The sequence below is a fragment of the Armigeres subalbatus genome, chromosome 2, assembly GCF_024139115.2.
Source record: "Armigeres subalbatus isolate Guangzhou_Male chromosome 2, GZ_Asu_2, whole genome shotgun sequence".
Taxonomy (NCBI): Eukaryota; Metazoa; Arthropoda; class Insecta; order Diptera; family Culicidae; genus Armigeres; species Armigeres subalbatus.
In genome coordinates this window covers 233,563,716-233,580,233 of record NC_085140.1, presented here as the reverse complement: position 1 = coordinate 233,580,233, position 16,518 = coordinate 233,563,716, and the positions used below count along the sequence as shown (strand labels likewise).

The 16,518-nt window shown below is 39.4% G+C and overlaps 2 protein-coding genes across 2 annotated transcripts in view; one reads left to right on the top strand and one right to left on the bottom strand.

Moving 5' to 3' along the window:
• Positions 1 to 16,518, bottom strand: part of LOC134211894 (caspase) — a 104,977-nt gene that overhangs the window by 55,663 nt on the left and 32,796 nt on the right. The window lies entirely within an intron of this gene.
• LOC134216021 (PAT complex subunit CCDC47) lies at positions 9,040 to 15,884 on the top strand. Its single transcript, XM_062695059.1, has 5 exons — positions 9,040 to 9,198; positions 9,345 to 9,547; positions 14,272 to 14,969; positions 15,035 to 15,379; positions 15,448 to 15,884. The coding sequence occupies exons 2-5, from the start codon at positions 9,367 to 9,369 to the stop codon at positions 15,682 to 15,684; spliced, it is 1,461 nt and encodes a 486-aa protein (XP_062551043.1). The 5' UTR covers positions 9,040 to 9,198; positions 9,345 to 9,366; the 3' UTR covers positions 15,685 to 15,884.

Below are 16,518 nucleotides of genomic sequence, written 5' to 3'. Positions count from 1 at the left end.
ATTGTCTAGACCGGCACCGGGAATCGAACCCAGTCACCCTCAGCATGGTCTTGCTTTGTAGCCGCGCATCTTACCGCACGGCTAAGGAGGGCCCCAACTCAAAATCCAAATATCCTGAAATTGTGGTGGAATGATGGCATTTTTTCAGTGAAGATTATTAAAGTGATTATACAATCAAGCCATGTGGTGAATTTTAAATTCATCACACGGTTTTCTACTCCTATTATCAAAAGTTCAAATCTAGCATAATAGTTTTCGTACAATGCTGAAATTCAAGTCGATTGTTTAGCATAAATAAGCAAATGATCTACGGATGTTTTTATCCCCATGGGCATTGTGGTTCTCTTAATTCGTGCTCTTGAAAAATCACTAGAAAAAGAACGTGGTTTACAAGATGGCCAATTTGTGGCTTTGTTGTATAACCACCTTAAGCATATTTATGGATTTGTGCTGTGAAAAAATGATAGCATTTGGTCATTATTGGGAGAAGTTGTTCTAATTTTGCGTGGCCACTAAAAAACATCTTCAGGAGGAACAAAACACAGTAAATAATAGAGTAAATAAGGTTATCAATTAAAAAAATAACTCGCCACATGATTTTGTAAATCGTTTGTCAATCCTCCCCACAAAATCAATCATTTACAGCTTACTACAGATAAGCAAGATAGTAAAGCCTATTTTACCTGTGTGGGATTGAATCCATTAAATTGGTCTTTGTGAACGATTCACAGGCTTTTTACAAAATGAACAAAAATGCGAGTGTTATAAACATGCGATTATGGGGAGTTTAGTTCGTGGTAAAACAGGGGAGAATCAAGTCTCCCAAGGAATCAAGTCTCCCCACCTTCCCCTACTGCATAAAGGTTGAGTTAAAAAAAAAAAACTCGAAACCGAAAGGTCTCTTGCTTGCACAATTGTATACCAATTTATAAATTGTGACGTAAAACACCTTCAATTAGCTACTGGTGAAATGCCAATAAGAGCAGCGAGTTAAAAAGCTCGCAATGTTTCAGAGCGATCATTTTTCCAAGATCCGTAATTTCATTTCCACCATGAACAAATCATCTTCCGATGGATACATAAACCTTTATAAAAAAATCTTCAAAATAGTTGAAAATAGTGACTTTTTGCGAGAAAAAGTGACTTTAGTGACTTGAGGTCGAAAAAAGAGACTTTTTAGTGACTAGCCCGAAAAAAGTGACCAAGTCACTAAAAAGTGACCCGCTACCAGGCCTGCAGTGGGCAGATTCGATGGATCCTACATCTTCAACGTCATCTACATCGCAAGAATTGTTTATGATGACCCAGCACTCTGCTGGTGGATCGCTAAGGTTCATACTATGCAACACCTTAAAAGAACAATGAGACTGATGAGACTAAAAGTGAGCTAGTTGGCAGCTTGGGTGTATTTTTAATATAAAAACACAGCTGAAATGATTTCATTCTCAATTACCTTGCCTTGTACAACGTAGACATCCTCATATTGACAACCATTTACGGCCTTAACGAATCCCGACTGAAAGGCTTTGAAAGCTTCCAAGGATTTGTTATTGCGATTTGGCAATCCGCTTCTGAATGATAAATTTGTTATCAAATAACAGAAAATTCGATCATAATCAACTGTTAGCGGTAGAACATCTTCTTGAAAATCCATGGTGTATGGATCTACGCCCCCAACTTTCACAATCTTCTCACGATAACGTTCCATATCCTCAGGAGATAGCCTACGAACTTTCATTGAAAAGCGATCGGCATTACTCCGCAATTGCAACGAATTCATTCTAGTATTTTTGGGATATTTGTTTAAACTGTCAACTACAACAAAAAACAAGAAAAAACAAAGTCTACTTAGATCATATAATAAAAATTTGTACACAGCATATGTCAAAATTGAATCACCCCTTGTTCTTTTATGGCTAGCGTAAAAAGCTGGATAAGAATATCCTATAAACTTTATACGATTTTCTTATAAACAGCGTGTTATATGACCGAGAATGATTTTCATAAGTTTGTCTTATGAAAATATTAAGTTTATTCAGACTTCATAAAGAATTTCATAAGGGTATCTTATGAACATCAATAATTCTTACATATGAGGGTCGTAATATTTTCAACACGATTATCATATATGTTGTGCTCTTTCACAAGATCAAAAAAGAAGAAAATAAAAAATAGGGGTAATGACGGCTTTGTCAGGTTTTGTTCTATTATTGGCAATGGTTTTTTTTATGACTGACTAGGCTCAAATTTGACCTAAACATTCTTTGCATGTCAAAGAATATTTTGGCCAAATTTCTTAAAATTTGGTCGACAAAAACCCCCCTGCCAATAATAGAACAAAACCTGCCAAAGCCGTCTTTCGCCCTACTACAAATTATTGTATACAATATAATATTTTATTTTCCTCGTGTAAACGTGTCTTTTATATTGTGAGATTTCTAACTAGCCGTAAAGCCCCAAACGCAATACAACGGAACGGCGACGGAAACGGAAAATTTGACAGTTAGCCCATATATTTTCTGTCAAATTTGCCGTTTCCGTCGCCGTTCCGTTGTATTGCGTTTGGGGCTTAACTAGCCTAAAGTTATATGTACTAAACTATTTATATCTCAAACATTTACTCATATCAATAACTTTGCGGGATTATGTATTCGATTTGGGAGACTCGAAAGTCGCATGCTTAATCGGTCGGTCCTCTCCTGCTGGTGGGAAATGTTTGTTGGTATATAGTTACGATCCAGCTTCCATTGGCGCCACATAGTATCCTGCACAATCTGACGGTCGATTTTCTTCGGTTGACGAGCGACGCCACCGCGAACCATTTCAATCAACGATTTCAACCCCTCAACTTGTCTCCGCACCAGGTCATTGTTCCAATTGCAGATGAAGTTGAAAGCATCTGTCCTGGTGGTGTCCTCCTGCATTGTTCAAGGTTCTGTAAAACATAAATTATATGATTTTTTTTATATAACAACAGAGAGAAACCATTAACAATATAAAACATTTACTTACGTTTGTGATCGACTTGTAGAAATAAATCTGCGATGAGAACTGCGTCCAACATATTCCACCATGTTGACTTCTCATTTCATAAGATTTGTCTTATGAGTTTTTCACATCAAGAGTAGTGATGGAAATCATAAGACAATTCTTATGTTTTAATGTTTCTATAAATAACCTTGATGAACTTCATAAGATATAAAAATGAATTTCTTAACAGGCCAGTAATTATCATAAGAGGCTCAATGAAAATGAAATTCGGTAAATTTTCCGCGCTTCATAAGAAGAGGCTTATGATGTTCCTTAGATAGTTTAGTTGAGTGTACGCGAGCGCTGTGCTGCAATCAACATTTATACCTATTGCAAACTCTATTTTTCAATCCCGGGCTAGCCCACACAATACAGCTATAGGGGAACTGTACCGGTTTTGGCCATGTTCCTAATTTGGCCAATTTTTCGAATAACTCCAAAAATGAAGCAATTCGCGAGGCAGAGATGCATCCTGAACAGAACATGAGCCAAGAGCGTGCCTTGCGAGGTGCCTTGGTGTTCTTAGTTTTGAACTCGGAACACAGTTCAGTGTGCACTGGGTTGGTACGCAAGCAAAACGATCATGGTAAGTAAGATTCCTTAAATTTAAAATTTATGCAAAAATATACGAACATGCTTGATTTCTATCCGTTAGATGCCCACGTGTTCCATTACTAGCCGAAAAATGTTTAGCATGCCTTGGCTTGAATTTGTTTTCCTAGGATACAAGTTGCTAAGTTAGGTCACTAAGGGTCTGTCTCAATTGGAAAATTAAACTTAAAAGTGACATTTCAATAATTATCAAATAACCCTGCTCGCAGAGCAAGATTACTTTTGACAGATATCGAATCATTTTGCATCGAGGTCTTATTGGAATTGCTGGGTAGCACCAGCCATTCTTATGACCGGGTTATTTGCTAATTTTCGAACTGTCACTTTTGAGTTTAATTCTCCAAATGAGACAGACCCTAAGTTGGCCAAAACCGGTGCACCTTTTTTGTGAAGGCAATAACTGGTATGGCTATTCAATTATTTATTATTGTCTTTTTAGCAAGGTTTTCGGCCCTGGCCCTGACAAATATCACCAGTAGGTATTATAGTTGGTATTATGTTTTATTAACCCTGGTAATTCCGAAATTCAGGCTTTGGTCCGATTCGTGAATCAAAATCGAATTAAACTTAAAAGTGACAGTTCAAAAATTTCCAAATAACCCTGCTCGCAGAGCAAGATTACTTTTGACAGATATTGAATCATTTTTGGTAGATGTTTTGTTGGTCTTGCTGGGTAGCACCAGCCATTCTTATGAGCGGGGGATTTCATAATTTCCGAACTGTCACTTTTAAGTTTAATTCGATTTTAATTCACGAATCGGACCAAAGCCTCAGTTATTGATATGGTACAGTCATGCCAAAACTGTGAATTTGTTAAAGGTCAGTAAAGGGGGAAACGCAATGGAGTGCGGCAACGGAACGGCAACGGCAGCTGTCACTTTTGAATACACGGCTGTATATGGAACGGCACGCAATGGTGCGGAACGGCAAATGCGAAATGTACTAAAACCGCATATTTTTTGAAAATTTTCAAAAAATGCGGCAGCGGTATTGCGGAAAGATTTGTTTACTTTTAGCATGAAGTGATTTTATTCAAATTTGTATTATATTTTCAGTAGCAGAGAACTTCAGAGAAAGCATAATCAGGACCACTTGATTAAACTGGATTGCTGAAAATGAATAAAATTATTTATGGAAATCGTGAAAACCTCGAAGAAACAATAATGATTATATTATTAATCATAAAATCGCCGTTCTACTTGTAAATCCAATTTCAATAGAACATCCACTATTCATCCAAATTAAATCCCTGGAATTGTGAGTTTGAGTTCCCAGATCCTTTGTATTTCCGAGAAAAATTCCATGTAAAATTTTCTCTTAATTTACCATGAAAATTAACTTAATTTACCATGAAAATTAGCTTTGTTGGATAATTATTCTGAATCTACAAGGGATTTCCACTGATTTGTAACGAAAAAGTTCTATGAAATTCCAAAAAAATACCAAGAAAATTCCTCTCAAATATCAAGAGAAAACTTTCTGAAACTCCGAAGGAAATTACTCTGAATGGAAATGAAAATCGAAAATTAAACAAATTAATTTGAAAAAAAAAGTTTCTAATAAATTAGGTAGTTCCGCTAGGAATTTCCACTTCCTTCGAGAGCTCCTCCAGGAATTCCTTCGGAAATTCCTCCAGAAATTCCTTCGAAAGCTCCTCCAGGAATTCTTTCGGAAGTTCCTCCAGGAACCTTCGCAAGTTCCCCTAGGAATTCTTTCGGAAGTTCCTCCAGAAATGTCTTCCGAAGTTCCTCCAGAAATGTCTTCCGAAGTTCCTCCAGAAATGTCTTCCGAAGTTCCTCCAGAAATGTCTTCCGAAGTTCCTCCAGGAATTCCTCCGGAAGTTCCTCAAGGAATTCCTCCCCAAGCTCCTCCAGGAAATCCTCCCGAAGTTCCTCCAGGGATTCCGCCGGAAGTTCCTCCAGGAATTCCTCCGGAAGTTCCTCCAGCAATTCCTGCCGAAGTTCCTCCAGGAATTCCTCCGGAAGTTCCTCCAGGAATTCCTCCGGAAGTTCCTCCAGGAATTCCTCCGGAAGTTCCTCCAGGAATTCCTCCGGAAGTTCCTCCAGGAATTCCTCCGGAAGTTCCTCCAGGAATTCCTCCGGAAGTTCCTCCAGGAATTCCTCCGGAAGTTCCTCCAGGAATTCCTCCGGAAGTTCCTCCAGGAATTCTTCCGGAAGTTCATCCAGGAATTCCTCCGGAAGTTCCTCCAGGAATTCCTCCGGAAGTTCCTCCAGGAATTCCTCCGGAAGTTCCTCCAGGAATTCCTCCGGAAGTTCCTCCAGGAATTCCTCCGGAAGTTCCTCCAGGAATTCCTCCGGAAGTTCCTCCAGGAATTCCTCCGGAAGTTCCTCCAGGAATTCCTCCGGAAGTTTCTCCAGGAATTCCTCCGGAAGTTCCTCCAGAAATTCCTCCGGAAGTTCCTCCATCAATTCCTTCAAAAGTTCCTCCAGGAATTCCTCCGAAAGTTCCTCCAAGAATTCCTCCGGAAGTTCCTCCAGGAATTCCTCCGGAAGTTTCACCAGGAATTCCTCCGGAAGTTCCTCCAGGAATTCCTCCGGAAGTTCCTCCAGGAATTTCTATGGAAGTTCCTCCAGGAATTCCTCCGGAAGTTCCTCCAGGAATTCCTCCGGAAGTTCCTCCAGGAATTCCTCCGGAAGTTCCTCCAGGAATTCCTCCGGAAGTTCCTCCAGGAATTCCTCCGGAAGTTCCTCCAGGAATTCCTCCGGAAGTTCCTCCAGGAATTCCTCCGGAAGTTCCTCCAGGAATTCCTCCGGAAGTTCCTCCAGGAATTCCTCCGGAAGTTCCTCCAGGAATTCCTCCGGAAGTTCCTCCAGGAATTCCTCCGGAAGTTCCTCCAGAAATTCCTCCGGAAGTCCCTCCAGGAATTCCTCCGGAAGTTCCTCCAGGAATTCCTCCGGAAGTTCCTCCAGGAATTCCTCCGAAAGTTCCTCCAGGAATTCCTCCGAAAGTTCCTCCAGGAATTCCTCCGGAAGTTCCTCCAGGAATTCCTCCGGAAGTTCCCTCTGAATTCCTTCGGAAGTTCCCCCAGGAATTCTTTCGGAAGTTCCCCCAGGAATTCTTTCGGAAGTTCCCCCAGGAATTCAGGAGTTCCTCCGGAAGATCCTCCAGGAATTCATCCGGCAGTTTCTCTAGGATTTCCCCCGAAAGTTTCACCTGAAGTTCCTCCGGAAGTTCCTCCAGGGTTTTTTCCGGAAGTTCCTCTAGGAATTCTTCTCGAAGTTCCTCCAGGAATTCCAAGGAGAACTTCCGTTCCAAAGATATATAGGAGTAGCTTCCGGGGGAATATCGGGAGGTCCTTCCAGGTTAAATCTTGGAGGAATTTTCAGAGGAACTCCTGGAGAACTTTCGTGGGATTCCTGGAGGAACTTTCGGGGGATTTCCTGGAGGAACTTCCGGGGGAATTCCTGGAGGAACTTGCGGAAAAATTCCTGGAGGAACTTCCGGAGGAAATACGGGAGAACTCCAGGAGGAATTACGGGAGGAACTTCAGGACCAATTCCGGGGAATTCAGGAGGAACTTTTGGGGGAATTCCTGGAGGAACTTCCGAAGGAATCCCTGGAGGAACTTCTAAGGAATTCCTGAGCCTGAAGGAATCTAGAGGATTTTCCGGAGGAATTTCTGGAAGAACTTCTGTAGGAATTTCCGGAGGAACTCTTGGAGGATTTACTGGAGGAACTTCCGAAGGAATCATGAGCAACTTGCGGAGAAATTTGTGGAGCAGCATTCGGAGGAATTCCTGGTGGAACTCCATTAGGAATTTCTTGAAGAACTTTTGGAGGAATTTCCTGAAGAACTCTTAGAGGAACATCCAGAGGAACTCTTGGAGCAACTTTCGAAGGAACTCTTGGGGAAACTTACGAAGGAACTGCCGAAGGAATTTTCGCAGGAACTTCTGAAGGAATTCCTGAAGGAGCTTCTTAAGGAACTTCCGAACAAATTACTGGAGGAACTTCCGAAGAAATTAATGGATGAACTTTCGAAGGAATGTCTGATGGAATTACTAGAGGAACTTCTGAAGGAATCTTGAGGAGTTTGCGGAGGAATTCCTGGAGAAATTCGTGGAGAAGCATTCGAACTTCCGGAGGATCTTTTGGAGGAACTTTCGAAGGAACTTTTGGAAGAATTTACGGAGGAACTTCCGAAGGAATTTTTGCAGGAACTTGCGGAGAAATTCCTGGAGGAATTTCCGGCTGAACTTCTGGAGGAACTTCCGGAGGAACTCTTAGAGCAACTTCCGAAAGAACTTCTGTAGGAATTTCCAGAGGAACTCTTGGAGGAATTTCCGAAGGATTTCCTAAAGGAATTTCCGAAGGAAGTTTTGGAAAAATTTTCGACAGAATATTGAGGAACATCCGGGAGGAATTCGTGGAGGAGCTTTCGGAGGAATTCCTGGTGGAACTCCATGCGGAATTTCTTGAGGAACTCTTGGAGGATCTGCCGGAGGAATTCGTGGAGGAACTTCCGAAGGAATTTTTGCAGGAGCTTCTGAAGGAATTTCTGAAGAAACTTAAGGAATTCCTGGAGGAGCTTCTGGGGAAATTCATGGAGGAACTTCCAGAGGCATTTTTGGAAGAACTTCTGGAGGAATTCCTGGAACAATTTCTGGAGCCACTTCCGAAGAAACTTCCGAAAGAAGCGCTGGAGGAACTCCGAAGGAATTTGTGAACTTTTTGGAGGATTTTCCGGAGGAATTCCTAGACAAACTTCCTGGGGAATTCTATAAGGAACTTCCGAAGAAATTTCTGGAACATCTTCATGTAGGAACTTCCAAAGGAATTCCTGGAGGTTTCTCCAGAGAAATATCCGGAGCGATTTCAGCAAAACTTCCGAAACAATTTCTTGATGAACTTCCGGTGCAATTCCTGAAGGAACTTTCGAAGGATTTGTGATGGATCTTCTGGAGAAATTGGTGATGGAGCTTCCTTATTGGAATTATGTACAATACTTTTGAGCCTCTGCAGTTCCTGCAGGAACTTCCGGCAGTTCAAGACATCAAAAATAGTATTCCTACTGTTCTGATCGAGGTTCTGATATATTTAAAGCAGTCACTGAATCAATTAGAATTAATTTAAAAGTTTATTTAAATAATTGAAATTAAATCGTCTCTAGAAATAATTAAAATCATCTTTGAAAAAATCAGAATTCCTTTAAAACTTGAAACGTCATATAAAATCTGTCCGGCAAATCCGCATGCATTGCGTTTTGCAACTGCGGCAATGATGCGGAATTTTTTTAGTACAAACCGTCGACAAACCGCTTGCCGTTGCCGTTCCGTTGCCGCACTCCATTGCGTTTCCCCCTTAATGCCATCACTAAAACACGTACTAAAAAGTCACGTGGTCTAAAATGAAATGTCATCGATGTCACCATCGAGAAGTCAACATTGTCATATAATGTGATCAGTGGAAAAGAACGGATCGATAAGTGATTGAATCAAATTTAATTTATTTCTGCAATTTCCAGCATAAAAATTGAGAATTACTTATTACTCAGTGGTACACATTCTAACGTTTACTGAGAGGCGAATCCCTGAGGTAAGAAATAAAAAAAAAACATTTCAGTTTCTAAGCAAATTATTATTCAATGAATGCTCAATCCGATCTTTGTCGATCCCAAATAAGGGCTTATATCGACGTACAATTTTAATGAAATAAGCTATTAATGTTGTATTCCCTTACAGGATTACGCTGCGTGCTAGTAATATGAAATTGCACATTTTGTTTCTACTGGCGGCATCGGTATGCTTGCTGCAAAAACCATACGCACTGGCTGAAAATTTCGAAGAGAACGACTTTGCAGAATTTGAGGATTTCGATGAGGACGAATTTATAGTGGGAACGACAACCGGCGACCAACAGTCTGGAAGCAATGTCCGAGCTGAGAGTAAGATCCATTTTATGCTAAATTTGATACATCCCAAGCAATTTGAGATACAGTAATGACCCGATTTATTTAAAGTAAACGATCCCAAATTTTGATATGGGTAAAAAAGCTATTTATTGTCAAATTAGAAAAAAAACTTCTCATTAGGGGTATCGACACATAGATAAATAAAAGTTGTGTGTTTCCACATGTATGCTATGCGATTTGATAAAGCCATTATAAGGCTACTGCTCAAAGTAAAAATTTATGTTTTGGGTGGTTCGTGGGAGGTTGCTGGTTGGTCTCCAGTAGCCTTGCGAGCAAAGGCGAAGGATTGCCAATCCGGAATTGGCAAGTTCGATTCTCGGTCCGGTCTAGGATGTTTTCGGGTGGGAAAACATTCTCGACACCCTGGGCATAGTGTATCCATTGTACTTGCCTCAAAACGCAAACTTCGTCCGATCAAGCGAGATCAAGGTTTTTCTAAATCGTTTTGTGACCTCAATCAACTCCAAAATATGGGATCGATTAGTTGCGACCTTGTATGCTGCATCGCGTACATGGAGATTAGTATGGTAAAACGTAAATAATTTTTTACATTTTTGCTATTAGCGGCTTAAAATCATCAATCACGTGACTCAATACGTTAGCATATAGTCTGGAAGATACGGAAAACCTTTCCCAAAGAAGGTACGTAACTGGAAGGTCTTAAAAAAATGTTATTAGGGGTGATCGGGGCAATATGGGCCACCTAAGGAAATCGTTCCTAAAAGCGCTGAAAAGCTCAAAAAAGCATCGTTCAAATCTAGACCAACAACTGAAAAGGGCGTAACAGCCAAAAATTATTCCTCCTGTATCTTCGTCCACATATAAAGCTTTATATGTAGACGAAGAATCAGAAGGAATAAATTTTGGCTGTTACGCCCTTTTCAAATGTTGGTCTAGAAATGTAGTTGACTTATACTAGAGAATGTTACCTTTCATATAACGTCGATGAATGACGAAAAATGCGTTTGGAAGTTGTTGCAATGCACTTTTGAAAATGTATTGATTTCAATGTGTGTTCCCGACTATACGGGGCAATATGAGCCACCATTTGGGGCAGTATGGGCCACCCTTCCAAAACCTTTATTTAGGCGAAAAAAGTATCGTAATATAGAAGAATATGATATTCCTACAACAGTTGTGAGTATTCCATACCAAATAAAATGAAAAAAATGCACAACAGCGGACTGAACTGATTTGCCACTCTTCACCGTTTGACCAGCCACATTTCAATTGGTCAATAATCATTTTTTCTGTTTCTATCGCAATAATGCGCTGTTGTAATTTTTCCGTAATGAATCTACATGTATGATAATATTCTTGTATTTGAATACTGAAATTTGAACTTATTCGCATTTTAAGGCCAGATATCTTGTTCTATGCAGGTATGCCCATATTGCCCCATAGAGACTGGTTTTGGGAAAAAAAAAAGTTTTATGATAAATTCAGATTTGTATCAATATAAACATGTGTGCACAATATTCAATTTTAATATATCTTTTGATTGTGGTGTATTTTTGACCTGTATTTTAATCAGTTTTGTGTCAAAACCTTATTTATAAACTTGAAATCTTATATATAAAAATGAAATGGTCTGTGTTCGTATCCGCATAACTCGAAAACGGCTGGATGGATTTTTTTCATTTCTTCAGCAGAAACATTCGTTATAGTTTCCGACGGGTTTATATGATATTTCCTAATGCGAAAATTACGAGTAAAGTTGAGCAAATCGTGAAAAACTCAAATAACCATTCGTATGAAAATTTGGCATGGGCAGTTTACAACGCGCATTTTCGCCTACTATGCAGGACAACGTCTGCCGGGTCGACTAGTCTTATAATAATTTTACCTATGCAGTGAAAATTTACATTTTCAAGTATATTTTCATATTTGAATTGAATTTTAATGCGGTTTTCACGTTGATGCATATGTGGAGCATCCTCTTAAAGATCATATAGCTTTTACATGATAAAACTTTTCAATAAGCTCAAAATGAGGGTGGCTCATATTGCCCCGTATGTTTATATTGCCCCTACTGCCCCTACGTTTCTAAAATTGATTGTTCAAACCATATGCCAGCACTACCGGACGACCTATGGATATCGAAGGGAAAACCCTTTGTGAAATTCCGGATAGCTCCCATTAGTTCTGAAGCCCTATAAGATCAATTATTTTGAAATAACACTCAGTTAAATTATTGGTCTACGTAGTTCGGCAACGATTTTTTGCATATGGTTTGAACACTCAATCTTCGAAGCGTTATAACTTTTTTTCGTGGACGTTCCGCAACGTGCCTTATTCAGCAAAGTTTTTCGGCATCCTTTGGGTTATACTTTAACGCAATGTGCCACTTGGTTTACGATGAACTGAAACCTCTAGTAGTAGAAATGCAAAAATATACGTTTTCTCATACTAATTTCCATACAAACTTCAGACGCGATGCGGAAAGCGAGGAAGAAACCAATTGGTTCCAAATTCTGCACAGTTGTTCAGGACCCAGAATGGCTTCGAAAAACCATTGATTTGAAAAAAATTACCATGACGCCCCACTCTCATATTCATGCAAATGGTGCACCATGGGCATAGAAAAACTTCCACTTCAATACCAAATTTTCAAAACGACTTATCTGCTTTTGTAAACAAAGATTCAAACCCTGATTTGTCGAATCTGAGAGCACTCCCACGCAAATCAACACAATCAACACACAGGTGAAGACTTCGACTACCTGTTGATAGTGTTGGTTTGCGTGCTTTCAGATTCGACAAATCGACGTTTGAATCTTTGTTTACGTTTCGTCGTTTTGGAAATTTGGTATTGAAATAATAACTGAGGAAATTCTATTAGAATACTAAGTTGTAAAGCCGGCCAAGTTCCAGTTGGAATGTAGAGTCATTGAAGAAGGAGAAGAAGAGGCGAAATTTTCTTTTAAAGAAATTTGCTAGCTAATCTAGACAGTTTTGACTAAAAAGCTTGTTGAGGGTAGATTGAAAACAAAAATCAATTATTTGTTCAAAAAAATACAATCCAAAACCCAACTTTCTCAGAAAATAATTCTTCTTCTTATTGGCATTACATCCTCCAGTAGGACATTGCCGCCTTGCAGCCATCGTAGTTATTAATTGCAAGGTTTCTTAGCCAAGTTACCATTTTTGCATAAGTATTATATAATAGCACGAGGCTAGCACGATGATACTTTTATGCCCAGGAAAGTCGAGAAAATTTCCAAGTCGAAAAATTTCCTAGACTAAACCGGGGTTCAATTCTTAGCTACCCCTTCAGCATTGTCTTGATTTGTAGCCAGGCATCTCATCGCATGGAAAAGGAAGGCCTCTATAAATAATGTTTTTGCCTTTCTCGTAGACCCATAGTGACCCATAGTGTTATATACCAATCGACTCAGCTCGACGAATTGAGATGATGTCTGTCTATGTGTATGTGTGTGCGTGTGTGTATGTATGTGCGCAAAATAAAACTCACTTATATTTTAGGCACTTATCTTGATTCTATTTTTTGCTTCATTTTTGATACATTCGACGGGAAATTCTTCCCATTTTTTATTATTAAAAATTGGCCAGATCGGACTATGGGATTAAAAAGTTATGGCTAAAATACGATTTATAAACAAAAAAACACGCTACGAAATTCTCATTCAATTTTGTTTAGTATATCTGATGTAAGAGAACGGCACAAACACCGCTAGGTGGTAAATCAGGGTTTTATAAATTAAATATGTAGCGGTTGATAGATAATTGCATAGTGGGTCGAGATGGAGAAATTACGGACGTACAGATATAAATAAAAAAAACCCAGATTAATCCACAACACAAACATAACACATAGGAAAGGTCAAAAAAGCACTTTAGGGGAATAGATCGCATGTTTTCTATCATTTTGCATGTTTTTGCATTAATTACTATGCATTGCCACCACTCTTAAATTTTTTTTTTCGATTATGATTTTTTTTTCCTTGAAAAAAAAACAATGATTTTTCAATAATTCCAATATGCCGATATGTCCGATCGGGTCAATTTTCAATAGCAAACAATGGGTCCCATTTGTTGCGAGTAAATCGGGTAATGCTAAGTACCAAAAAGTGTGTCTACAAAATTTATACAAACGCACTAGGGTGGCTCAAAAAACACTTTTTCAAATTTTGTGATGGGCCGCCCTCTTATTTGGTTCTATTTGATGCCCTGATGCTCTGGACAAAATTTCAGCCAAATCGGTCAACGGCCCATCAAAAAAATTGAAAAAAGTTTTTCCCATACTTTTTTGAGCCACCCTAATACGCACACACAGACATCACCTCGATTCGTCGAACTGAGTCGATCGGTATATAACACTGTGGGTCTCCGGGCCTTCTATCAAAAGTTGTTTTTTGGAGTAGTCCTATAGCCTTTCGATACAACTTTGTTGTACGAAAAAGGCGAAAAGTCAAGACATTTTCAAATTGACTAGTGATTTAATATGAAGATCATGCAAACTAAAAATCTTCTAACAACCTAGTCAGTATTGGTACAGTATTATGTGGTGTTGCCAAACTGAATTTGAAGGGTTCGATTTTCAGTTTGGCCATGAATTTTTTTCGGGTAAAAAAAAGTTTTACATTCTCTGAGAAGTATCATTGTGTTTGTTTCTTCGAAGGCTTTCATTTATTATTGAAATTGATCAAATCTTTGTCGTTTGCTGTGTTTTACAGGCAATTCAGGAAAATCTAATCTCAACGCCAACATAGCTCAAGACGATGCCAATGATTTCGCAGAAATCGATGACAACGACGAGGACGAAGCAGTTGTGGAGGATGAGGAAAATGAGTTTGAACATTTCCAAGATGAGGAGGAGTTTGAAGGTTTCCCCGGTACGACGAATGATCAAGATGAAGTGAAGCTGGCAGATACGAAAAAATCTGAACCCAAATTAACTATGGCAAAGGTGCCGATGCACTTCAGAACCCATTGGGACTCTTACTGGTTGGAAATGTTGATGCTAGCTGGTCTGTTGGCCTATTTTGCAAATTATTTGTTTGGTAACAAAAAGAACTCTTCAATTGCAAACCTGTGGCTGTCGACCCACAAAACTCTGCTGGAGGACAATTTCATACTGGTCGGTGACGATGGCAAGAAGGAGACAGAATCATCCACTCTGACCTTCATTAAGGAAAGCGAAAGCATCTACACTCTTTGGTGCAGTGGCCGGACCTGTTGTGAAGGAATGTTAGTGGAGCTTAAAATGATCAAACGACAGGACCTTGTATCGCTGATTGCCGGAATAATGAAACCCGTTCAAGATCAGTTACATATCAAAGTTGAAATGTCTCCGGATTCGATGGACAATTTCGTATTCTGTATTGCCTCTAAGAAGCAAGCTACAAAGCTGTTCAAAGAAATGAACGATTTGGTAAGTCACTTTATTTCATTTGGTTAGATAAAATAGTACTCAAACATTTGTAAATATTTTTATAGAGCAAATTTTGCACTCTAGTCAACAAAACTGAGGAAAAGTACAACATACCTGGTTACTCATTGTTATCGGAGATTGCCGAGGCATCTTCCAGCTTGTTAGATAGTAGACTGATAGCAGCTTTGAATAAGTATTCACATTTAATAGAGTATATACACGTATCGGATCAGTTTAGTGGTCCAGTCCAGCAGGAAGATCCGAATACCCTGAAACAGCCCGAAGTCAAGCGTATTTTGCATTGCGGCTTTAACATGCCTGCAAAGATTGATATGGAGGAGTTGAAACCGCTTCTGGTGCTCGTATTCTACCTAATGGAACGTATCAAGCGCTTCCGTTTATCCAAAGAGGTAACATCAAACAAATTGTTAAATAAAAAATTTATTTTCTACAATCCATTTAAATTTTCAATCACCAGGGTAAATCAAAGTCTGATAAAAACCGTGCTCGCGTTGAGGAAGAATTTATGAAGAATACTCATGCTGCCCGCGCCGAAAAAGCCGCACAAAAACGCGAAGAGAAACGCAAGGCCGAAAAGGAGAAGGTCCTGGCCAACGATGACCCGGAGAAACAAAGACGCTGGGAGGAGAAAGAACGAAAGCGTCTGGAGAAGAAGCGTCCTAAGATGAAGCAGCTATCTATAAAGGCGCTCTAAGCACACGATGCAAACTGGGATGGAAATCATTCAATTGTGTTCGGGCAATTTTCTCAGAAACCTCACACATCGTTAAGCAAAATGAAATTAATTATTTATCAATAGAAAAAATCCATCGTCATTTTATTGTAGTTTATTAGCAAACTGGTTTGTAACCATGAACAAATAAAGAGTTTTCGAATGTCCCGTTCACAAAATAATTTGAGAACTTTCGTATTGGGGGATGTGGGACAAAAAGACTATCCTAATCCACAGAACACTCGATAATTTTTCATTATACTCTGATTTACTGACCAATTTAAATAAACAAATTGATTGAAAAACAATGAAAAGGCATTCTTTTAGAAAATCATTGAGTTCATTATTGAAAGACTAACATAACAAAAAAAGTGATATGAACCTAATAACAGCACGAATAAACATTAAACTTCTTCTTTTCTTCTTTATTGGCATTACGTCCCCCACTGGGACATTGCCGTCTCGCAGCTTATTGTTCATTAAGCACTTCCACAGTTCTTAACTGCGAGGTTTCTAAGCCAAGTTACCATTTCTGCATTCGTATATCATGAGGCTAACACGATGATACTTTTATGCCCAGGGTTTTCGAGACAACTTCCAAGCCGAAAAGCTACCCTCAGCATAGTCGTGCTTTATAACCGCGCATCTTACCGCACGGCTAAGGAGGGCCCCCAAATATAACATTAAATAATTCTCAGCGTTTCGAGAAAGGCATCATAACCATTATTGGGGGATAATGGGGCACTCCTGACCTGACAGATCTAACACGGTGGTAAACCCCTTTGCCAAGGGGGTTTGGTGAGGTCTCCTCCCATG

Coding starts and splice junctions, on each gene's coding strand:
- LOC134216021 (XM_062695059.1), top strand. CDS start 9,367: ATGAAATTGCACATTTTGTTTCTACTGGCGGCATCGGTATGCTTGCTG. Junction 9,548..14,271: donor AAGCAATGTCCGAGCTGAGA/GTAAGATCCATT, acceptor TGTGTTTTACAG/GCAATTCAGGAAAATCTAAT. Junction 14,970..15,034: donor TCAAAGAAATGAACGATTTG/GTAAGTCACTTT, acceptor ATATTTTTATAG/AGCAAATTTTGCACTCTAGT.